Below are 25,744 nucleotides of genomic sequence, written 5' to 3' on the forward strand. Positions count from 1 at the left end.
GACTGGTTCACCATCTGACCTATACAGGGATCAGAACTGTCACCTTCCTGTTGCAGGGGGACGCAAACAGGTGCACATCTGTTCCATCCAGAGGTGGAAATCCGATTTAACACCCCCTGGTACAGAGACCACTCGTGGGATCTGAAGGCACGATCCAATCTGTCCGCTATCACGTTCCCCATTCGGCCAGATACATGGCCCTGAGTACCATCCCATGGTACAATCCTATGCCTCCCTGCTGGTTGACATACCACATTGCTATTTGGTTGTCTGTTTTGGATCAGGACAATTTTGTTGGACAGCCAATCTCTGAAAGCCCACAGTATGTAACTGATTGCCCGGAGCTCCAGGAAGTTGATTTGACATCATGCGTCCTGGGCGGACCATAGGCCCTGGGTGCGGAGCCCCTCTAGATGAACTCCCCACCCCAGGGTGGATGCATCGGTGGTTAGGATAATTTAGGAAGTACCCCCCTTCATAGGGCCCCCTCCAGGAGGTTTGGGTTTCTGAGGATGCGTCTGGTGGAATCAACGAATCATGTCTTTGTCGAGGATGTTGACAAGTGGTTCCCATGAATTCTCCTCCGGACAGTATCCCTCCCAGGAGATAAGATACTCCCAAGTCTTGACTCTCTTGTGAACATCTAAGATGTCATCAACCTTGTATTCAATGTCCTCCTCAGCATCCGGAGTCACAGGTTCTGGAGTCTTATTAGAGAACTCAGAGAGAACAAGTGGTTTTAGCAGAGTCACATGAAAGGCATTGTGTATCTTCATGGATGGAGGTAATTTTAGGTTGTACGTCAAATTTCCCAGTTGTCGAAGGATGACAAAGGGTCCAATGTAGCGTGGTGCAAAGCATGCCTAAGGTAGCTTTAAGTGAAGAAATTTTGTTCTCAGCAGATCTTGTCTCCTGGTTGAAACTGAGGTGCCTTTCTATGATGGGCATCGTAGGTTCTCTTGGCTCTTTGACCTGCCTTGAGTAGCAGTTCCTTAGTTTGTCTCCAGAGCTGTTGTAATTCTGCTGCCATGGATTGAGCTGCAGGTGAAGCCACAGTCAGTGGTAATGGTAGAGGAGGTACTGGTTGCCGACCATATACGACTTGAAAAGTGGAGGACTCTGTAGCAGTGGCAGGATGTGAGTTTAAGGCAAACTCTGCCCAAAGTATTAATTCTACCCAGTCGCTTTGTCTTGTGTTCACATAAGATCACAAAAACTGTTTAAGTGTCCTGTTCATTCTTTCAGTTTGCCCATGATGATAGGCAGACATTAGGTCCAGTGAAATGTCAAACTTTTGGCAAAGCAGACGTTAGGTCCAGTGAAATGTCAAACTTTTGGCAAAGCGCTCTCTTGTCGGATAAGATGTACTTGAGCATCCCATGGAGGTGAAAAATGTGTTTGACACATAGCTTTGCTAGTTCAGCAGCAGATGGCAAACCTGGCAGTGCCACGAAATGTGCCATTTTTGAAAAGCGATCGACAGTCACCCAAATTGTATTGTTTCCTCTGGAGGATGGTAGATCCACTAAGAAGTCGGTTGCGATGTGTCCAGGGCTCCTCAGGAACCGACAGAGGTTGTAGGAGACCCCAGGGACGTCCGGTAGGGGGTTTCTGTCTTGCGCAGGTCACACAGGAAGATACGTAGGCTTATACATCTTCCTTCATTGTAGGCCACCAATAGAAGCGTTGGAGCATGGCTAGTGTATGGCTTTGCCCAGGATGGCCGGCCAGACGGGAATCATGTGCCCATTTTAATAGCTTTTTCCTCATACTCCTAGCCAAAACTGTTTTACTGGCAGGAACTATATGCATGATTGCCAAAGCCAGTTTCTCAGGGCTGATAATGTGGCGAGGTTCATTGAGTATGTCATCTGGAGAAAATGAGCATGAAAGGGCATCTGCCCAGACATTTTTTTCTGCTGGCCGGTATTTGAGCAGGAAATCAAATCTGTTGAAGAACAGTGACCACCGGGCCTGTCAGTGGTTAAGTCGTTGGGCATGTCGGAGATACTCCAAGTTTTTATGATCAGTGTATACTAGGATTTGATGTTGAGTATCCTCTAGCCATGGGCACCACTCTTCAAAGGCCAATTTAATAGCGAGTGATTCTTTGTCTCCAATTCCATAGTTTTTTTCACCAGGCGAAAAGCGTCTTGAGAAGAATGAGCAAGGATGGAGAACATTGGAGTCGCTGTACTGGCTTAATACTGCTCCTACGCCGACGTCCGAGACGTCGACCTCGACGATGAATGGGTGATGGGGGTTGGGATGGCAATGGCAAGGGTTTTTTGGAAGGCTTCTTTGAGGGTTTGAAAAGCCGCCACAGCCTCATGAGACCATTTGGAAGGATTAACCCCCTTTTTAGTCATGGACATGAGTGCAACCATCAAGGTGGAGTAATTCTTGATAAATGAATGGTAGTAGTTTGTGAAGCCAAAGAAGCGGCGTAATGCCTTCAACCCCATGGGTTGAGGCCATTCTTTTGGGGATCCGTTTGAAAACCCTTCTTAGAGACCATGTAGCCCAGGAAGGGTATGGATTTCTTGATGAAAAGCGCATTTCTCAAGCTTAGCGTACAAATGGTTTTCTCCAACCTCTGCAGTACTTTCTTCACATCCTCCTGGTGTGTCTGTAGATCCTGTGAGATCAGGATGCCATCTAAATACACCACTACACACTGGTACAGGAGATCATGCAGAATGTCATTCATCATATTTTGAAACACCGCTGGTGCACTGCACAAGCCAAAAGGCATGACTAGGTATTCAAAGTGTCCATCATGGGTGTTAAAGGCTGTTTTCCACTCGTCCTCGTGATGGATTCGGACCAAATTGTAGGCCCCTTTGAGGTCCAATTTGGAGAAGATTTTAGCCCCCTGAAGTCTGTCGAATAGTTCCGTTATTAGGGGCAGAGAATAACGATCCTTGATGGTGATCTCGTTGAGGCCTCTGTAATCAATACAAGGACGAAGGGAGCCATCCTTTTTTCCCATGAAGAAAAACCCCGCACCAGCCGGGGATTTAGAGGGCCTGATGAACCCTTTTTGAAGGTTCTTTTGGATGTAGGCTGACATAGCTTTAGTCTCTGCTACTGAGAGGGGGTACACCCTTCCCTTGGGAGGTTCATTATTGGGCTTCAGATTGATAGCACAATAAAAAATCTGATGTGGAGGTAATTCGTCTGCTGCTTGTTTGGAGAAAACATCCTGGAAAGATGAGTATTGTGGTGGTAGACCGGGTAACTATGGTATGGTGGGCGTACATGGCACAGGGGTTATTTTAGACAGGCATCGACCATGGCAGTCAGGACCCAATTGTGACAATTCCAAAGTAGCCCAGTTAAACTGAGGCATGTGATCCTGTAACCAGGGTAAGCCGAGCACCACGGGATGGATGGCTTTCTCAAGAACAAGAAAGGAGATAGTCTGAATTTAAGGCCCCGGTGCGAAGGCAAATGGACTGAATGGTGAGAGAAACTTCTCCTGGAAGTGGTTCTCCGTGTATAGAAGATAGCAGCAAAGGTGTAGTCATGGGTGTCGTAGGAATACACAGATGTTCCAGCAGCTGTTTTAGAATAAAATTCCCTCCAGCCCCAGAGTCTATAAGGGCAAGTGTCTGAAACTCCAGGCTTCTGCAGATAAGCAAGACAGGAAGTGATAATGGAGGAGTAGGTGTAGTTAGACCTAGGAAGAGTCCTCCAGTGGATCCTAGGTCTGCATGTTTCCTGGACAGATAGGACAAGTCTGGACAGCATGTCCAGAGTGACCGCAGTACATGCATAGACCCATGCGTTTACAGTAGCGTCTCTCCTTAGAGGTTAAATGGCTGCGGCCTAACTGCATTGGCTCGTCCTCCTCGCTAGGTGACAATTGTGGGGTAGGAGCTATGTGCAAAGGCTTAGGACGGGTACCTCCCAAGACGTGCTTCGTGCGATCTTGAATGTGGCGGTCAATCCTCCCAGCTAAATCGATGAGAAATTCCAGGGTATCAGGCAATTCACGAGTCACTAATTCATCCTTCAGTCAAGAGTTGAGACCCTCTAAGAAAATGGCATGCAAGCACCCCAGGTTTCAATGGAGTAAGGATGCTAAAGTCTTAAATTCGATCTCATAGTCTGGTAGAGGCTTGTTCCCTTGCTGAAGATGCAGCAGATTAGATCCTGCAATGGAATGCCGAGCGGGATTCATCAAATACTGACTTGAAAAAGGTTAAAAAGCCGGTCAAATCATTCAAAATAGGATCACCGCGTTCCCAGAGCGGTGAAGCCCAGGCCGGGGCTCTTCCTTCGAGTAACGAAAGGATGTAGATGGTTTTGGCTATAGCCATAGGGAAGTAGTTGGGTTGCAAAGAAAAATGCATACTACATTGGTTAACCCTACACATCCGTGTATCCCCAGAAAAACGTGTAGGAGTTGATAGAGGTACGGTAGTCTTGACAGTAACTACCTGAGATGAGGAGCCTTCAGCTGGAACCATCGGGGTATTCAGTTGGGCATTCAACTGGTTGAAGGCGACGGTTAATGGCTCCAGATTCTTTTGTTGCTCGGTGATCCATTGGGCCAGGCCAGGAATGGCCTGTAAAGCTAAGAGCTGAGCTGGGTCCATGGAGTTAGCAATCTGTTGTAGGCTTGACATGTTTGTGGACCCTTGGTTGCTGTATTGATGAGCTGGGAAACCTGGAGAATAGCAGGAGCGAAGCAAGGCCCCCGAGGAGCGGGTGCCTTAAGCGTCCTTGCTGGAACAGAGGGTAGGTAGGAGCGGATAAGGCCCCCGAGGACCGGGTACCTAGAGTGCCATGGTGTAGCTAGCGTAACCCCGGAGGAAGTCTCTGAAGGAAGTCGAAATTAGCTGGAGCGGAATTCTTGCTAACTCGAGCTGGATTGGAGATCGGAGGCTAAGTACCCGGAGGTAGTGACATCATGCAGTGGGGACGCCCCCAAGGTTCCCGCCATGATGTATTCAAAAGAGAGGGCGGCGCACGCATGCCCTATGTGACCTCAGTGTAAGAATGGTGATCGCAATCGCCCATGCCAGTGCGGGGATGCCAGAGAGGTCAGGGAGGAGAGGCGGAGGCAGCCATCTTGCCCAGAGGAGAGGAAAGAGAAAAAAAAGAGGGGAGACAGAGAGGGTGCAGTCGTCTGCGACCGATGGGCGCAACAGGTGACTGCCCTGGATCGCACAGGAAGGCTCTTGCTTGAACTGTGTCTAGCAGGGCTCCTATGAAGTCCAAATGAGGTGACGGGCTGAGGTGAGACTTCAGGAAGTGACTCCAACACCAGGATGGTCAAACACATGGACCAACTGAGAGGTGATCTTGACCAGCCAATCATCCAAGTAAGAGAAATCATGCACTCCCAGCCTGTGGAGGTACACCCACACCACAGCCAGGCATTTTGTGAAGACACATGGGGCCACGCTGGTCCAAATGGCAACACACTGTACTGGAAGTGATGTTTTCCCACCACAAATCTGAGATACTTCCTGTGTCTTGGGAAGATCTTGCAGTGAGTGTATGTGTCCTTTAAATCGAGGGAGCATAACCAGTCCCCTTTTTGCAAGAGGGGAATCAGGGAAACCATCTTGAACTTTTCTTTTTTTAGAAACTTGTTCAAGGCTCTCAGATCTAGGATGGGACGGGGTACCCCTGTCCTCTTTGGAATCAGAAAGTACAGGGAATAGAATCCCTGCTCTCTTTGCCTTAGTGGGAGAGACTCGATCGCTCTGGCCGTTAAGAGGGCAGAGAGCTCCATTAACAGTACCTCCTGATGCACTATTTGCCACCAAAATGGGCATGGGGGACAATTTGGTGGGACACCCAATAGGTTCAATTGGTACCCTTGATGGACAATGGACAGAACCCACTGGTACAAGATTATACTGGGCCACTGATCTGCAAAGAACCATGACATCCAGCATGTCATCTACAGGTGGCTGGTTCATGCTCCCTACAATCCAGTCAAAACCCCGTCCCGGGATTTGGCTGGGGTGCTGGCTGGGGCTTGGGAGCTCTCTGCTGCCTGGAACAGCCATGGGAGCTCACTCTCTGCGAGCGGTAGCTCAGGCTGGAGGATAGTACTTCCTCTGGCGGCAGAAAGACTTCCTCTGGCCCTGACTCACAGACCTCCTTGGCTGAGCAGGGCAGGTCCAAAGTAGAGATGTGAATCGTGTGATCGATCGTCTTAACGATCGATTTCGGCTGGGAGGGGGAGGGAATCGGATCGTCGCAGTTTGGGTTTTTTAAATATTGTGTAAATCGTGTAAATCGAAAACCGGCACACTAATACATCCCTAAAACCCACCCCGACCCTTTAAAATAAATCCCCCACCCTCCCGAACCCCCCCAAAATGCCTTAAATTACCTGGGGTCCAGTGGGGGGGAGGGGAAGGGGGAGGGCGGGAAAACCGGCACACTAAAACAACCCTAAAACCCACCCCGACCCTTTAAAATAAATCCCCCACCCTCCCGAACCCCCCCCCCAAAATGCCTTAAATTACCTGGAGTCCAGAGGAAGGGTCCCGGTGTGATCTTTTACTCTCGGACCTCCAGTGCATTGAAGAAATGGCGCCGGCGCTACCTTTGCCTTGTCATATGACAGGTCAAAGGTAGCGCCGGCGCCATTTTGTTTTTTGTCCCTCAACATCAGGAGCGTAGGAGATCACTCCCGGACCCCCGCTGGACCCCCAGGGACTTTTGGCCAGCTTGGGGGGGCCTCCTGACCCCCACAAGACTTGCCAAAAGTCCAGCAGGGGTCCAGGAACGACTTCCTGCAATCGAATCGTTTTTCCGTACGGAAAAACGATTCGCGGTAGGAGATCGCTCCCGGACCCCCGCTGGACCCCCAGGGACTTTTGGCCAGCTTGGGGGGGCCTCCTGACCCCCACAAGACTTGCCAAAAGTCCAGCGGGGGTCCGGAACAACCTCCTGCAGTCGAAGCGTGTTGCCGTACGGCCGGCGCCAGCAAAATGGCGCCGGCCATTTTGCTGGCGCCATTTTGCTGGCGCAAAATGCCGTACGCCATGTTGCCGGTCCAGCAAAATGGCGCCGGCCGGTCCAGCGGGGGTCCGGGAGCGATCTCCTACGCTCCTGACGTCGGGGGACAAAAAACAAAATGGCGCCGGTGCTACCTTTGACCTGTCATATGAAAAGGCAAAGGTAGCGCCGGCGCCATTTCTACAACGCACTGGAGGTCCGAGAGTAAAAGATCACTCCGGAACCCTTCCTCTGGACCCCAGGTAATTTAAGGCATTTTGGGGGGGTTTGGGAGGGTGGGGGATTTATTTTAAAGGGTCGGGGTGGGTTTTAGGGCTGTTTTAGTGTGCCGGTTTTCCCGCCCTCCCCCTTCCCCTCCCCCTTCCCCTGATTTACGATTTTTTGACGATAAATCGGGGGAATTGTTATTGTATCGCGGCTCTAACGATTTATGACGATTTAAAATATATCGGACGATATTTTAAATCGTCAAAAAACGATTCACATCCCTAGTCCAAAGTGCTGGTGGAGAGTTGCTGGAAGGTCTCATGGTGATCCTGCAATTGGGCCACCACGTCCCTCACCTTATCTACAAAAAAAATCTTTCCTGTACACAGCAAGTCTTTCCTGTACCTCTGGTCAGAGATGCAAGGCCCATAGCCATGACATTTTTTTCAATTCTTTATTTATCGTTTTCAAATTTATAAATTGAATGAAAAGTACTTTCAATATATAATCATATTATTCAATAAGTATTACTTCATACGAAGATTCAATATTTTACCAATGGAAATCATAATAAAAAGAAAATAAATCTCAATTTGTACCTTTAACAACTGAATATATATCATTATGGAAAAAGAACAGTCGAGGGACAGCAATTTCAAAAGGAGAAAACATGGGAAACATAGATAAATGTAAGGGCATTTGCATAGTACACAGCCAGCTATATATTTTCTTTATGACCTATTCCCATTTTGAGGTATAGGGGATGAGGTAGAAGGCATGCAGGCCTCAACAAATTGGCGTAGCTGATCTATTTGATGGAAAACAAAAGTCTCTTCACCCCTTTTGAAAAGACATCTGCAAGGATATCGAAGCTGAAAAGAAAAGCCTAGCGTGGTCACATTTTGACGTAATGTTAAGAATTCTTTTCTGCTTGTCTTTGTGACAGGAGTCAAATCAGGGTACATTCTAATTGGTTGCCCATAGAATTGCACTGGAAATTTCCTAAAGAAACTTCTCATTACATTATTTATATCCTGTGTATTAATAAATGATACCACTAAAGTGTTTCTTTCCAATACTTCCAAGCTGGAGTTTTCTAAGAAACTAATTAAGTTAGCTGGGATTGTATTAGGAACAATACCCACAACAGAAGCTCTCTTTAAAAAGTAACAGTAATAGAAGGAAAATTATCCTGAGAAATTTCAAGAGCTTCTGCAAGGAATCTTTTCAGTGTAATAAATGGTATTTCCCCAGCCACTTTGGGAAAATTTAATATCCTTACATTCAGATGTCTAATATTGTTTTCCAATATCTCTAATCGTCTTGAACATGCTATTTGATCCTTAATAATTGTAGCATTTAAGGTTTGTAGAGACTGAATTTTGTTTTCAGCCTCCCCAACCTTTATGGAAACAGCATTAGTCTGTTCTTTCACTCCAAGCAACTTTTGTGGAATATTGTAGGAAACAGAATCTATTTTGTTTTCCAGTCTATTCAAGGAGGACCCAAATCCAACCACCATGTCCCAAATAGCCTCAAGGATTACCGTCTCCAGCTTCGCTGGAATGCGCAGAAGTTCACCCCACAGTCCTGAGGATGTTGGCTCCAGCTCTCCAACCAGGGGTCTCTCCATGCTCTTCTCCTGCAGTTCTCCCGGGAAGCCAGTCTCCATTTCGTCGCCTCAGGTGTTTCCCTCTCCAATGACCAGGGGACACTCAGCCTTAAGCTCTGCTCTGGAAGCAACCTCCTCCTGCCCTGTCGCTCTGACCCCGTCATCGGGGAGCGACTGGGGCGAGCCTCCATCAAAGCTGCGCTGTGCCGGGGGTGGATGCAGGTCCGGACTGGGGACCTCCTCGCTCTCCTCCTCGGGGACTCCCATCGGTATCACCAGCTCCCTCTGGGTCTGGCTGAGTCAAGAAGCGGTCTATCTCAAACTGCAGCAAGGGAGGTAAGGGTTCAGTGGGGTAAAACTCTTACTTTTCCCTTTCTTTTTGCCGGCATGGCTCGAAATAATTTGAAGGAAATGATTGTTCAAACTGCGAGGAACGCTCTGTGAACCGGCTATGCCGCCATCTTGTTAATTGTAAACCGATCCGATATGGTTATTTACTATGAAGGTCGGTATATAAAAACTATTAAATAAATAAAAAAATAAAAATCTTGTCCATGCCATTTTGTGGGCGCCAATTCCCATTGCAGAGACTCTCGATGCTGTCTCAAAGACATCGTAGGTTGATCGAACCTCGTGTTTTCCACACTCCAGGCCCTGACACACCAGCAATAAGAAGGTGTCTTGCTGCTGTTAAGGTAGCCGCTCGGCCGCCTCCTGCACTTGCTTCCAGAGGTTGCACGAGTATTGGCTCATGTAGAGCTGGTAAGAAGCAATATGGGCAACGAGCATGGCCCCCTGTACTACTTTCCTCCTAAGATCGTCCATTGCTCTGTGATCCTTTCCTGGGGACGCCAATGCTTGGGTCCAAGAGCGCTTAGTCCTCTTGAGAGCAGATTCGAACACCACTGATTGGTGTGACAACTGGCACTTCTTGAATCAGGTAGCCTGCTGGTTGAGGTAAACTCCATCTGCCTTCCTGTTTATGGGAGATACCATCAGTGCATGTTCCCAGATTCTCAGCAGCAACTCCTTAAAGATCTCATGCACCAGGAGCGCGATGATTTCCATAGGAGCCTCCATGAACTGGAGGATTTCCAGCATCTTTTGCCTGGCATCCTCCATCATCAACTGAAAAGGGATGGCCTCGGCCATCACCTGCACAAAACCTGCAAAGGTCAAGTTCTCTGGCGGAGACTGTCTTAGTTCGTCTGGAGGAGATGGCTCTGAAGGCAGACCCTCCGAGTCCTCAGAGGAGGATTCTGCAGCGTCATCCCCCAGAGGTCATACAGAGCCTCATCCTCACTGTAATCCACAGGGGATGGGGCCCTAGATGCTTGGCCTTTGTCCAGAAACATGGGCACCAGTGGCATGGGCGCCGGCCCCGGCAAAGCTGGATGGGAGGCTTCAGGCCTCTGTGTTCCTGCCAGGCTCGATGGAGCTTCCTCCTCAGAGGAACTGTTAACGAGCACCATATCAGTCAGGGGAAGCATCAGTGCCTCACCGGGCATTGATGGCCTCCTGGAAACTGATACCAGTTGGGTGGGTAAGATTTTTGAATCTTCGTGAGCAATGGTGGATTTACACTCTAGCAACACAATCTCCTCAAGGTCTAAACGACTCTGTTGAATGATCGTCGCTTATCTAGCGATTCCAGGACCTGCTGTTTTGGTGTAATGGCCTGATTAATTCCTGATTGATTGGTTCCTCCTACAAATGAGGTAGGTACATAAACAGCTTTGTAACATGGCGGATCCAGCTGTCAAGACAAAGCTGCAGCAGAGTAGCAGAATCTGTTTCGGGCACACTTGGGAATCGTACGTATTCAATATATAGCAGTATGAATGGCGCTTTTGTAGTTAAATGCTGTTTCAAAGTAATACTTTTCATTTTAGAATTGGCATTTTGCGGCCCCTGAAGAAGCTGTCAGAAACACGAGCCGTGTCGGGCCAATGCCAAGCTTGATATCCCCGATGCCTTCACTGCTACGATAAGTTAAAAATACTTTACTGCCAAGAAGTCTAGAAAAATTGAAAAACAAAGAAAAAAATCACACCGGAGAAACCAATGATTATATTGAATAATGGCATATGATTTATCAGTGACCGTATAACCACAAACAGTGGCTTTCAGGGCTACCAAAGATAAAGCCCGCCATTTTATATGAGGTTTCTCTGGCTACACGAATGAGACTACATGGTATCAGCATTCTGTAATACATGATGTTATTTTGAATATAGATTACAAAGAATACGTCATATACATACAGTTTCAATATTATAAGTTGGGTGGGTAACACACCAATAAGCACATTGAGCCATTTCAGCAGTGGTTCCAGCAGGGAAAGCATGGGCATCGGCACTGTTGGTGCTACCAGCTTGATGCCCTGCAGTGCTTGCTCCAGTGTCAGCTGGACTCTGCACTCCAACTCCTCCTTGAAAGTTGTCAATACCAACACTGACTGGGAGGCAGGAGAGGTGACCAGATATTCCTCGGATCCCTGAGGTGGATCAGCGACAGGCACCAGGACCGGTGGAGGCCATTGCGGACCCCAGGCATCGATGGAGGATGAGCACTCCTTGCCACAGGGTCACTTCAGGGGCATCACGGCTTGAGCCAGTGCCTTCCAGAGCCTGGCACTGTGCATTGAAGGCAACTGGTGTCAATGTTTCCTTGGCTTCCCTCTGTGCTCAGCCCGATCTTTCCCTAGTGCCAAGGTCACTGGCGATGAACCTAAAGTCCTTGACCTGGAAGAGTCTGACAGGGGTCGATCCCCGGTGCCCCTATCCACCAGCAGCATCGACGGAACAGACAGCCTTGCCGATGTCGATGGCTCGATGTCCATTGGTGGGCTCCAAGGTCCATCAGTACAGGTGCCGCCAATGCCAATGGCTTGGACTTCCTCGAACCTAAGAATTTCCTCATCTTATTGAGTCACGTGCGATGTCCCTTAGGAGTCATCATCTGCGTGTACATATGGAAACCCCGGATATGATGCAATGCCCCCAGACAAAATTCACACACCTCATGGGGGTCTATGATGAGCATTGTCCTCGAGCACTGGGGGCATTGATGGAAACCAGATGAGGCCTTGGCAAACTAAAAGAAGGAAAAATAACAGGAACGATGACAGCGGGTGGTCAAAGCTAGTAGACACTAAGGCACTGCTGCCATGGGGGGAACAGAAGTGGAAAAACTTACTGAACCACCAAAAAACCTGTCTGAGGAGCTTAAGGGAGAGAACCGAGGGGGGCCTGGCATCGATGAAACCTGCAAAAATCCAAAAAATAATCAGTGAAAGTTTTCCAAGGCAATTTTCTAAAGAAAAACCAAGAGCTCACTTAACTGCGAGATGAAAGGTCTGCGGGGGAAAAAGAGACTGACGAGGGCCCCATGTGGATGCATTGTATAGGGCATGCTGGGCATGCTTCGTGTGCACAGTCAAAGTTCCAGAAACTTTGACTTAAGTTTTCCATGCCAGGCTCCATCCGATGATGTCACCCATGTGTGAGGACTACCATCCTGCTTGTTCTAGGAGAAATGTGTGTATCAAGGAGGGGAGAAGAGTTTATGTATGTGTCTAGGTGGGGTATTTACTCCATCTACCAGTGAATACAGAGGGCAGGTTATGTGGGAGAGGGGTATGTGTGTATGTGGTATATGTATGTATTCCAGTCATCAATGGGGGTAGCGGGTGATGAAACATAGAAACATAGAAATGACGGCAGAAGAAGACCAAACAGCCCATCTAGTCTGCCCAGCAAGCTACGCACTTTATCCATTTTTTTTCCCTTTTTCTCCCTCCCACCTGTTACTATTGGCTTCCAGTACCCTCCAGCACTAATTCTCCTCCACCCCACCACCAATTTAGAGAGCAGCGCTGTATCTGCATCCAAGTGACATCCAGCTCAATTAGGGGTAGCAACCGCTGTAACAAGCAGGCCACACCCTTGCCCCATACTCTTACCCACCCCTGTTTTTATTTTTTGTTTTGTTTTTTTATTTTTTTTTTGGAGATAGCAGCCCTCCATCCTTCTGCTCCGTGAAGGTGGAACACTAACTACTGGCCACTGGCATCCCGCTCCGTGAATGCCTCTGTGGCTACTGCCGCTCTGTGCAGTGTTTGAATGCCTCTGTGGCTACTGCCGCTCCGTGCAGTGTTTTGCTGCCTCCACTTTATTCACGCCCTCTAGACTTGATGGATCCACAGTGTTTATCCCACGCCCCTTTGAAGTCGTTCACAGTTTTAGACTTCACCACTTCCTCCGGAAGGGCATTCCAGGCATCCACCACCCTTTCCGTGAAGAAATACTTCCTGACATTGGTTCTTAGTCTTCCACCCTGGAGCCTCAGCTCGTGACCTCTGGTTCTGCTGATTTTTTTCGACGGAAAAGGTTTGTCGTTGTCTTTGGATCATTAAAGTTTTTCAAGTATCTGAAAGTCTGAATCAAATCACCCCTGCTCCTCCTTTCCTCCAGGGAGTACATATTTAGATTCTTCAATCTCTCCTCGTATGTCATCCGATGAAGACCCTCCACCTTCCTGGTCGCTCTTCTCTGTACCGCTTCCATCTTGTCCTTGTCTCTTTGTAGATACGGTCTCCAGAACTGAACACAGTACTCCAGGTGAGGCCTCACCAAGGACCTGTACAAGGGGATAATCACTTCCCTTTTCTTACTCGATATTCCTCTCTCTATGCATCCCAGCATTCTTCTGGCTTTTGCTATCGCCTTGTCGCATTGTTTCGCAGACTTCATATCATTAGACACTATCACCCCAAGGTCTCTCTCCTGCTCCGTGTACATCAGCCTCCCCCCCCCCCCACCCCATCGAATACAGTTCATTCGGATTTCCACTCCCCATATGTATGACTCTGCACTTCTTGGCGTTGAATCTCAGCTGCCATATCTTCAACCACTCTTCCAGTTTCCTTAAATCCCGTCTCATTCTCTCCACTCCTTCCGGCGTGTCCACTCTGTTGCAGATCTTAGTGTCATCCACAAAAAGACAAACCTTACTTTCTATCCCGTCCGCAATGTCGCTCACAAAGATATTGAACAGGACTGGTCCCAACACCGATCCTTGCAGTACACCACTTAAAACCGCTCTCTCTTTGGAGAAAGTTCCATTTACCATCACACATTATCTTCTGTCCGTCAACCAGTTTTCAATCCAGGTCACCACCTCGGCACTCACTCCTAAGCTTCTCGTTTTATTCACCAGTCTCCTGTGTGGAACTGAATCAAAAGCTTTGCTGAAATCCAAGTAGATGACATCAAGCGCTCTTCCTCGATCCAATTCCTTGGTTACCCAGTCGAAAAAGTCAATCAGATTTGTCTGACAGGACCTTCCTCTGGTGAATCCATGCTGCCTCTGGTCCATCAATTCTCCGGACTGTAGATAGTTCACTATTCTCTCTTTCAACAACGACTCCATTACTTTTCCCACCACCGAAGTGAGGCTAACCGGTCTGTAGTTACCAGCCTCCTCTCTGTTCCCACTCTTGTGAAGCGGGACCACCACCGCTCTCCTCCAATCACTTGGCACCACTCCTGTTTCTAGGGATCTATTGAACAGGTCACACAGCGGACCCGCCAGCACATCTCTGAGCTCCCTCAGTATCCTTGGATGAATCCCATCAGGCCCCATGGCTTTGTCCACTTTCAGATTCTTTAGCTCTTCCCATACATTTTCTACTGTAAAAGGATTTTCATCTATTCCACTTCCCTCCAGTTTCTTGTTGTGTAGAGATGGTCCTTCTCCAGGGTCTTCTTTAGTAAACACAGAGCTGAAGTATTCGTTTAATATTTCTGCCATTTCTTCGTCTCTCTCCACACATTGATCATTTCCACCTTTCAATTTCACTATATCACTTTGGACTTTTCTCTTTTCGCTGATGTATCTGAAAAATGTTTTGTCACCATTTTTTATCTCCTTGGCAATCCTCTCTTCCGCTTGACTTTTTGCCAACTTGATTAATTTCTTTGTCTCCCTCAGTTGAATCAAATATTCTTCTTTGTGCTCCTCCCTTTGGGATCTTTTATATTTCTTGAATGCTGTTCTTTTAGCTTTAATTTTGTCAGCCACCTCCTTTGAGAACCAGATAGGTTTCATTTTTCTTTTGCTTTTCTTTACATTTCTAACATATAGAGCAGTTGCCTTGGTGATTGCTCCTTTTAGATTGGTCCACTGCTGATCCACATCTCTCTCATTCTCCCATCCATTTATTTCTTCCTCTAGGTATTTCCCCATTTCCTCAAAGTCCGTGTTTTTGAACTGTAAAACTCTGGTCTTTGTGCTTCTTTTCCATATTCTTTTAGTGATATTAAACCATACTGTTTGATGATCACTGGTGCTGAGGTGGGCGCCCACCTTGACATCAGAGACATTATCTCCATTAGTGAGCACTAAGTCGAGTATAGTTCCTTCTCTCGTGGGTTCCAATACCATTTGTTTGAACAAAGTTACTTGCATGGCATCCACTATCGCTCTACTATTTTTAGATTCTGCAGATGGGATTTTCCAGTCTACATCTGGCATATTAAAGTCACCAACGATCACCACTTCCCCCTTCTTACCTATCTTATGGATGTCTTCAACCAGATCTCTGTCCAGCTCTTCCTTTTGGTTTGGAGGCCTGTAAACCACTCCAATATAAATGGACGCCCCATCATCTTTTTTTAGGTCGACCCATAGTGCTTTTTCCTTGCCCCAACTTCCTTGCAGCTCAGATGCTTGGATATTATTTCTCACATAAAGAGCCACACCTCCCCCTTTTCTATCCACTCTGTCCTTCCTTAACAAGTTATAGCCTGGTATTGCTGTATCCCAATCATGAGATTCTGTGAACCATGTCTCTGTGATAGCAACAATGTCCAATTCTGCCTCCGTCATTAGGGCCTGCAGATCTGGGATTTTATTTCCCAAACTATGAGGATTTGTGGTCATAGCTTTCCAGGTATTCTCTTTAAGGTTACTGCTTTTCCTGTACTCCTTATGTGACTTTAGTTGAGATTTGTTATTCACTTCACTCTTTCCTTTTGCAGTTGTGCCACTGATGCCAGAGTTATCCATCTCAATTAGCTTTGTCTTTTGGTTATGGATCTTGAAATTCTGCATGCATTGGATGTGTTCAAGCCACCAGAAGAAAGTATGTATGTGTTGAAAAGAGGGTGCAATTGTATGTGTATGAACTCCAGATAGTCTTGAGGTATGTGCTCATGCTCCAGCCACCAGGGGAATGTGTGTATGTGCTGGGCCAAGTGAGAGGGTTGTGTTTATGGAATGTGTGTGTTCCATCACTGGGGGATCTGTATGTGTGTGTGTGCTCCAGTCATTGGGGGAATGTATGTGTGTTGGAGGGAAAGTGAGGAGATATTTGTGTTTGTCTATGAAGAGAGTGTGTGTCATCCTGCCGCCAGTTTTTCCTGATCACGGAAGCTTATGTGTATAATTCTTGGCTGTGGAAGTTTATGCATGTAGTTTCATACTAGTGGGATTTTATATATGTAAACTGTTTATGCATATACGTATGGAAAATCAAACAGAGACGACTGTCAGCAGCGCATAACAGACAGACTACATCATCAAGCTCATAAGGCATTCCTACAGTATTTTACAGTAAAGAACACCTAAAAGCAAGACTCTTTGTGGTCACCTTCTCTGAGTACCTCTCTTCTTTACCTTATTCCTTTCTTATACCAATGGGACAAGACTGTTGGAAGTTTTGTTAAGCAGACACAGAAATACATACTGAATACTAAAAGGCTTTGATGATAAATTTACTAGAAAACTTATACTCTTACATTAATTAGAAGATAATGGTTTTAGACTGACAATAAGGGTGAACCTTCTTCACAGTGCCAGATGTGAAGTGCCTCAAAGAAATAACTTACCAATAATAATAAATAATGGTTTGCTCTCTTCTGACTTGAAGGCTTGTCCTAGAGTCTCTAATTCATACACACAGGTATACTTGTCCTCATCAGAAGAGTCCAAGCCATTCAATGTGTACCCTGCACTGTTCTCTGTGCTTGACAAAGTCTTCACTTCAAGTGGATTCTCTCTCTTTCCTTTATAGAAGTAGATGGAAGTGTTCACATAAAGATGAGGGATTGTGCAGTTCAGCTGGAGGCTCCCTCCTTTCTCAAATGCTAAGAATGCAGGTGAATGGGTGAGTGTAGGTTTTGGTAAATGACCTGTAAGGATAGAGAGAGATCTTAGACAGATGCACAACAGGGATTGTTAAGACATAGATAATAAATTTGTGATGAAATGTGCCACTGCTGGGATCTTTTAGCTACAATGCTTTTCTTTTACAATGAGAAAGGGCTCATTACATATTCCTCCATCACAAGCACACAAATACTAGCACTTCTATTTTTTTTTTCAATTTTATTTATTTATTATTTTTATATACCGACATTCATCTGAGATATCACATCAGTTTACATTCAGGTATTGTAGGTATTTCCCTATCCCCAGAGGACTTACAATCTAAGTTTTGTACCTGAGGTAATGGAGGTAAAGTGACTTGCCCAAGGTCACAAGGAGCGACAGCAGGATTTAGCTCACACTTTTTCATTGGTAGCTCAGGGCGAGTTACTGACTTTCTCAATTAGGATTTTACCAGCATGCACTAAAATAAAACACCAGAGATAAAGGCCTGCCCAGGCTTATTCTGTGCTCTATTGGTCTTATCTTTTCGTGTCCCTTCACCCTCATCCTTCACAGTTCATATGAGGTTAAATGTAATGGCTATGTTTTTTTGGTTGTTTTTTTTGTCACGTTGTTTTATTTTACCAAAGGAAACAATCAATTTAATTTTATGCTATAAAATATCTTTCTTACTGATTATTAAATCAAGATACTTTATCCAGAGACGAAGAACTCTATCTATTTTCTTAAAAAGGCATATAAAAAGGAGAAGAGGAGAATCTTGAGAAAAGACCTGTAAAGAAAGGGAAACACTGTTAAGGAGGAAACTGCTACTACTAAGTTATTCAGCACAAAGACTGCAGCAATAAGGTGCTTGAATTAGTTCAGAGAGAAAAGACAGATGTTAGAAGACCAGTAGGAATGGCCATGATTAAAAATATACGGGTCAAGTTCTTGGAGGATTTCGAATTAAACTGAATCAGTCAGGGAGTCCTTTACATTTTCTAAAAACTGAGGTGATAACGTTTTACTACAATGATGATCTGAGATCTGGGGCTTGGAAGAACAAAATTATGCCCTTCCAAATCCAAACTGCAGTATATAAAAATAGTTAGGACTTTACCTGTGCAGAGAACTCCAGCTGTTTCTCCATGGTGATCCATATGTTTATTCCAACTTCCTGGGCAATCGGTGAGATGAGACTCTGTACCATTACAGTTAACATCCTCTAACCAAAGCACGCTAGTTCTCAGTCCCAACACAGATCCTTTTTGGACTGATATTGCAAATCCACAGCCAGTGTCCTTGCACACTACCTGAGCATCCCATATATCCCAACCACGACTGGACACAGGGTCCCACTGACCATCATGAAACAGCTCCACTCTCCCAGAGCATGGGTGGTCACCTTTTACCAGTCTCACACCTACACACGAGTTATAGAAAATGAAATCATAGAGTTAAATCGGATGTTTGTCTAACACAAGGAATGCACTAGAAATGTAAAGCATTGCTGTGAAACTGAAGTGTTAAAATATGTTCTAATTTATAACACTCAACATCATAAAAAAAATGCATCAGATGCTATTCTATTCTGCATCACATAGCTGTGAGAAATATACTGATACAACAATCCAAGACAAGCACTGTGAGAAATGTACCAGTCAACTGCATAGCTGTGAGGTAACCACAAGAATGTCCTTATTCCATCTCATCAAGAATTTTGTTTGCCACGGGACATGGTTGTAATGATCAGATCAGTTCTGCAGAACCTTTACTAACGTAACCTGTTTTGAATCAGATTGCTATACCATCAGAAATAAGGCAACATTTCAAATGCATACATGGAAAGTAGGAAAAGCAACCCCGGGCACATTAAAGTGATTACTTTCAAATGGTTACTTTTGAAATTATTTAAACTCTCTGCAATCTCCAGAATTTTTAGGTCTGGAAGAGTCACATATGACACATTGGATATGACTGGTCCATGCTGACAGTGGTGTCACAAATGATCTCTCAAACCAATACACTGCAGGGAAATATGTGATTAATCTTCAGCTCTCAGATAGCAGTACTGGAGAGACAGCCACTTACCCCTCGAACTTTTACAGTGATGCCATCTATGGTTCCTAGCGTATGTAATAAGATTGCAAAATCCTGACGCTCTCAGGCTCAATTATGAAAATATGTCTGTGCATAATTACCTGAACATATGACACCAGCACTGTCTGCATTGCTACAGCTCCTTGTACTGTTTATCAGAGAAACAAATGGGCACTGTTTCAGGTGAACTTCTGTCCCTGTGCAGTTCATATCAGTCAACAAGATGGGACTGGATCCATGTCCAAACATCGAAGATCCTGGTGAGGCCAGAGCAGGTCCACAACCCAGATGTTTGCACACCACCTGCACATCCTGCAGATCCCAGTTTTCGTTACACACGGATACCCAGGTATGGTTTTCAGTAAGCATCTCCAATCTTCCAGCACAATAACTAGGGCCATCCAAAAGCCTCATCTCTACAGAACACAAAGTGGTGCATCACAGGGTCAACAATACCACATAAAAAGATATTGACCTTTGTTGAGTTCGATATAATGAGTAATAGACCCAAGAGATAAATACCGATTTAGGTGAGGTCAAGGTTGACATTTCCATTGAAGAATGATAGATCTTAGTATTCAATGAAACAATAGCGAGTATATGGAATGATGTTCTTTGTTGCAGACTGTCTAATGCTCCCATCATAGATTCTTTTTGAAAGAAAAGATCTGAGAAACAAAAGTCTGATTCTCATGAAAAGGCATATGCTTCCTTATTAAATATGGATGATTAGGTTGTTAGCTCAACTAACTTGCATTTAGGGAGTTCCAATGTTCTGAACTTCACACTGCTGTTGGTTTTAACATTTTCAAGAGATGTTGATTATTGTCTATGGTGCTTGACCTTGATTTTGGGTTTTGAATTTTATTTTCTACCTTATGCTTCTGAGAAGCAATAAAAATTAGCCATCTATCTCCTGCCAATTGTGAGTGGATTTCTACCAGTATTTGGAGTATATTTCTATATACTTGTACAATCTTTTCTCTTTTTTTTATTATATTTGTTTCTATGTATGTTGGATTTTCTTTAACTGTCCATGGTAAATGATTTATAAAATATCAATAGAAAAAGAAAAAAAGTCTAACTGAAGAAGTGCCATGTCCCTTGAGAAAACAGTATAGAATATGAGCAATGTAGTCAGTTCTATTGCTGGTATACTGCTGAAGTTTATGACATCAGTAATTCTGAAATGTTATGTAAGTCAGAGAAGCCAATCAAAAGTTGTTCTGTCTTTATAGTCAGGCCAATGCAAAACTGTATGCTCAGGCTAGTGCACAGGCTAACTGTGGATGCACATCCATAACCTCAGACGCAAAAAGGGGATCAGCGTGTCCAAAACGCGTACCCAAACCAGGGCATAGCTAATAATGTTCATCACATGTAAATGCCATGGGTTTTTTTTTAATTTAATATTTATTGAGTTTTATAAATTAATACATCAAGTATATCACTTGAATAATGAATACAGAAACAAATGATCAATTTCATTATCACAACATAATCTTCAATTCATTTAACAGAAATAGGATATTTAGATTCCTTCATTCATTCCTATCTTTCAAACCCTCAAATGAGATCCTTTACACTACTCTAAGCAAATTTATACTAATATAAACTAAATCAAGCAATTTAGACTATAGGATATCCTTACTATTGGGAGATCAAAAACTCTTTTTGAGTACTTTATGTTATTTCTGGGGATGAACTCATCAATGACTTTACAACCAAATCACTTAACAACGTTTTTAGTTGAGAAAGGAAAGCCATGTAAATGCCATGTTGATGTAGCTATTGGCTATTAACCCCTGATTTAAAAAATAACTGTGCATCTAAAGTATAAATTTTAACCCACAAAAATTAACGCTAGCCCATAAGTTTTGAGGTGCCCCAAAACTTGATTAGAAAAGTGGAAAATAATTTTTCTGTAGTTCCTCCAACTTAACCTTTTAGGTACCAACGTTCCACAAGTGGAACATTTTTTCATATACTTTTAATTACTTGCAAATTTTTGTATTTATTTATTTATTTATTTATTTATTTAGAGTTTCTGCTATACCGATAGCCGTTTGCACATCGTATCGGTTTACATACAACTAAAAACTTTTGGGCATGGCCCTTACAAAGAACAATCAAATATACCATATTATACCATATTTGGGTCTAGTTAACTAAGATATGTAAAAAGGGGCATCAGGAAATAATTCCTTCAATGAGCAGGATCTAAAAGTTTAATATTGTGGCAATATTAAGTCAGAGAAACCACAGAAAGCAGCAACGTGAAAAACATTTTTTTTAAATGCCTTGACAGCGGTCAGGTTAGGAAAACGGCTGCTCAATTTACAAGTGTACATTTTCCTAAACCGTGGCTGCTCATGGGTTAAGAAAATGGACACTGGTAAATTTGAGCCTCCGTTTTCCTAACCCACGCACAGCCACTTCTCCTGGGCTCCCCATGCTGAAGAGGCACTAGGGATGCACAATTTCCTCTATAACCTCCTTTTTAACGCAGCAGCTCATTTGCCTACTACATCGCTTACCCAGGAAAGGTGGATGGGTGCATTAGGAAAGAGGGCGCTCAATCATGAGCGCCCGTTTTTCCTGCGCAGATATTGCATCTGCCCGAGTGTGTTTATGTTTTTTCCTCATTATACTGGCATCCTGTATTCTGTTGTGATTTTGTTTCGCTTAGATTTTCTGCAGGGTATAAGTCCTTTACTCTTACTGATTATTGTTAGCTGTTGTTTGAATGTTTTGAACTTCCTGATTGGGCAGTGCCTAACCTGTGTTCCTTTACTCAGTATGGTTTTTTCCTATTGATTATTGCCTGGAGGGATTTTCAGTTGGAGAAAATGCTCTTTAGCCACAAGACAGACTTTTTTTTTTTTAAACCACACATTCATCCACAGCTATCAGCTGCTTCACAGACTGAAATGGGGTTTCCAGAGGAAACTGATGAGCTGCAACAATTTTCAGAATCTGTGCTGCTATCCTTTACTCTACCTCATTCACAGTGAGTGTTGTGTTGTTTTTCATTGTAATAAATGTTGGGTAATCAATAACTGAATCTATCTAGTATCTGGAGCTGGGACTAAAGGTTAATGAGCCATCAGGCAGCACTAAGAAGGCAGAATGGGGCAGATTTTCAAAGGGTTATGCGCGTAACCCCCGAAAAGCTGCCCCTTCCACCCCCTGCATGCGCCAAGCCTATGTTGCATAGGCTCGGCGGCGCGCACAAGCCTCAGGACGCGCGTAAGTCCTGGAGTTTTCCTGGGGGGGGGGGCATGTCGGAGGGCATGTCGCAGCCGGCGCATCATCGGGGGCGTTCTGAAGGTGGGGCCGTGGGCGTGGTTCCAGCCCAGGGGTGTTCCAGGGGCGTGGCCACGTCCTCCAGACCAGCCCCCGGACCGGAACATGGCGCGCCGGCAGCTGGCTGGCACGTGCAAGTTACGCCTGCCTCGGGCAGGCGTAACTTGTAAAATAAAGGTAGGGGGGGAATTAGTTAGGGCTAGGGGGGTGGGTTAGATAGGGTAAGGGAGGTGAAGATGGGGTGGGGCTGGAAGGAAAGTTCCCTCCGAGGCCGCTCCGATTTCGAAGCAGCCTCAGAGGGAACAGAGGATGGCTGCGCGGCTCGGCGCGCACAGGCTGCCGATTTTGCACAGCCTTGCACGCGCCGACCCTGTATTTTATAACATGCGCGCAGCAGCACGTGCATGTTATAAAATCGGGAGTAGATTTGTTCGCGCCGGGTTGCGCGAACAAATCTACTCCCGCACGCACCTTTTAAAATCTACCCCAATGTGTTTTGCCAGGACAGCACAAAAGTCATGAATGAGAAAGACTCATGATAGTTTATGTTCTAATGAAACTATTATTAACTTCAACCACAAAGAGGCAGGATGAGGAAATTCCCATACCAAACACCCCTGAACATCTTTGTTTCAGCATGTACAAGTAATGCCCGAGTCCTCATAAACTAGCCGGTCCCTTAAGTTGGTGATAGTCAGATGGTCTCTTATGTTGGAGTTCTGACCATAGACTGAAAATTCTGCAGCACATCAGCCAGTCTACTAATTTCCTTACAATAATCAAAGTGAAGAAAAGCTGCAATACCCTCAAGCAAATATAGGGATAAAAAGTCTTTAGATCTGTCCTTTACACAAATACATATTCAAAGTCTTAGAAGTCATAAGATCCATTCTTCAGAGAAATAAACATCTACACAATCTTCTTTCATAACCAGGCATTTAGTAAAATATAGAGCAGTGTCAGCGTACAAAACAGTAAGTCCCCTACTGTAAGGAACCCAGTATACAAAACTATAGGGACAGAAATACCCTTGGTACCGGCCAGGGATAGTAGGACAGACACAAGGATCCACCTTAGCTCTCAGGACCTTGGAAGTCATACTCCCCCCCCCCCCCAATTCGACCAAGGACTCAGGCCTTGAAGGAAAAGTCAGTGTTTGAGCTAGCCTGGGAAGGTTCCTGTCCCCACAAGTACAACAAATACTTTTATGGCCTCATCAAGTAGCAAACCACACCTGGAGATAGGGTTACATTAGAAAATGTTAATGTGGACCTCTCTCCTGTGTTTCCTCACCAATGAGTGGGTCACCATTGAATTACTGGGAACCAATGCACCCCAGTGCAGCTCCTAGTTTCATTCTCATTAAGGGGGTAGGGAAGAAAACCTTCTCCTAGGCCTTCAGGCTTTGGATTTGTCACTAGTCTTAAACCACTCACATAGAATTGATTGGTATTCCAACAAAGAAATTAATTCCCTGAAAATTTCTCCAATGCTGGCATGTTGATACCAAGTATTAAGGATGTGCAGGGAAACGTTTTTTTGTTTTGGTTCATTTTATTTATTTTTTGATCATGTACTATTTGTCATTTGTTTCATGGGATTTTTTTGTTTTATCATTTTTATTTTGGAAACTAGCATGCACTATTTGCAAATACTACACATATCCCAACATCCCAACATTTTGGGAATTTTTTTGGGGGGTTGTGCATTTGATTTGCGATAAAATGAACTAAAGTAGAGTCACATGATGAGGTGAACTCGGCCGGACGCACGCTGACCGAGCTCCAGCCATCTCATCTCTTTGCACAACGTGGATGTCGATTTTCGCGATTTTTGTCGACTGATATTGGTGGTGAATTACGACTCCACATCCCTTGGAACGTTTTATTTGTACAGCAAACCTATGGTGACCAAAATACAAAAGGAGAAGCCTTTTCGGCTAAGCTGCCTGAACCTAAAATGGCGCCGGTCTCTCCAGAACTCCCTGAAACTACAATGGAGAAATCACTAGAAGACAGAATATCACAAGCTGTAGTACTGGCACTCGATGCTAGACTACATCAGATAGCAGAGCAAATTGCTGAAGTTCGTTCCTCTTTGGAAGAAATTGAAAATCCTATGGAGAGAGTGGAAGGACGCACAACTCTGTTGGAAGATGACGTCGGAGCCATGGAACGTTGGATCTTAGACCTGGAAAAAAACAGCAAGCAACAAAGTGAAAAATTAGATGAATTGGAGAACCGAGCGCGTTGCAATAATTTGCGCTTCGTCGGGTTCCCAGAATCAATCATCGAAGCGGACATTATGAAAACTCTCGAATCATGGCTGATCTCTCAGATTCCAGCTTTACAGAGTGCGGCAGGAGGCCTGATGGAGCGTGCCCGAAATCAGCGGACGGAGCAGTCGCCAGACCGCGCATAATAATTGCTAGATTCTTGAACTATGTCCACAAGATGCTCATTCTGCAACATTACCGCAAAGAGAGAGATTTAAAATATGGGAACCAGAAAATCTTAATATTTCAAGATTTTTCCGCTCATGTGTCCGGGCTGAAAAAAGCCTATATCCCGGTATGCTCGGACCTGGTGGCCAAAAAGGTACAATTTTCATTATTATATCCGGCTAAACGAAAGATATGGCACCAAGGAAGGCAACAGATTTTTGAAGATGCTACGGTAGCCTGTGACTTTGTCAATAAGCTTCCGCAATCCGCGGTGATTACCAATGGTTGATGGCTTTTGGACTATGGGCGGCTGGTGTCTATATATTTCTCATCTGGATCTTGAGCTTCAATTTTATACGGGAGACCAGAGAACCAAGTTATATAGGCTCAACGAAAGAGTCTCGTGGTGTACTCTAACCTGAAGCCCTGCTACATTACATCTGGCGGTTCCAACGAGGCTGCGGACAGTTAATAATTGGAGTTTTACGGGCTGAGTCTATGGAGCTTTAGAAACTTTAAAGCACGGCTTGCTTGTTTTGTTGTCATGATGTTTTTTCCTTGGAATATGACTTTAACTTCTTCACTTAATGACTTTGTGTTGCCCGGGACCTGCTGTTGAAGGAGTTACTACATTTTTCTTGTTTCCATTGAAAATAGTTACTATGGTGAGAAGGCTGTACACGTCAACATTGATGACTCCCTGTCCCTGTGATGGGACAATGGCCCTAAAGGGGTGGTTAAGTGTGGTGGCCTTTTCTGGGGAAGGGTTAGGGGGGGGAGGAGAGGGTGTTAGTGGGATTGGGAGGGGATTGCTGTGTCGTTGGGGATATCATGGGGATCTGTTTTAAATAAACTTGCTTATTTTATAATGTGCATTGGGAGACCACAGTCCCATTTTTCAATTGGGGACCGCTCTTGGATCATTATTG

General features: G+C 45.0%; 1 protein-coding gene across 1 annotated transcript in view; it reads right to left on the reverse strand.

Annotated features, from left to right (window-relative positions):
- LOC115099917 (deleted in malignant brain tumors 1 protein-like) overlaps nucleotides 1-25,744 on the reverse strand; it is a 555,639-nt gene that overhangs the window by 78,966 nt on the left and 450,929 nt on the right. Inside the window, exons 10-12 of the mRNA XM_029617926.1 lie at nucleotides 19,168-19,482; nucleotides 18,087-18,389; nucleotides 16,702-17,004 (exon numbers count right to left, since the gene is read on the reverse strand). Of these exons, the coding sequence (XP_029473786.1) occupies nucleotides 16,702-17,004; nucleotides 18,087-18,389; nucleotides 19,168-19,482 (921 nt within the window). The remainder of the gene's footprint in view (nucleotides 1-16,701; nucleotides 17,005-18,086; nucleotides 18,390-19,167; nucleotides 19,483-25,744) is intronic.

This window comes from Rhinatrema bivittatum, chromosome 10 (assembly GCF_901001135.1).
Source record: "Rhinatrema bivittatum chromosome 10, aRhiBiv1.1, whole genome shotgun sequence".
NCBI classification, from domain to species: Eukaryota; Metazoa; Chordata; class Amphibia; order Gymnophiona; family Rhinatrematidae; genus Rhinatrema; species Rhinatrema bivittatum.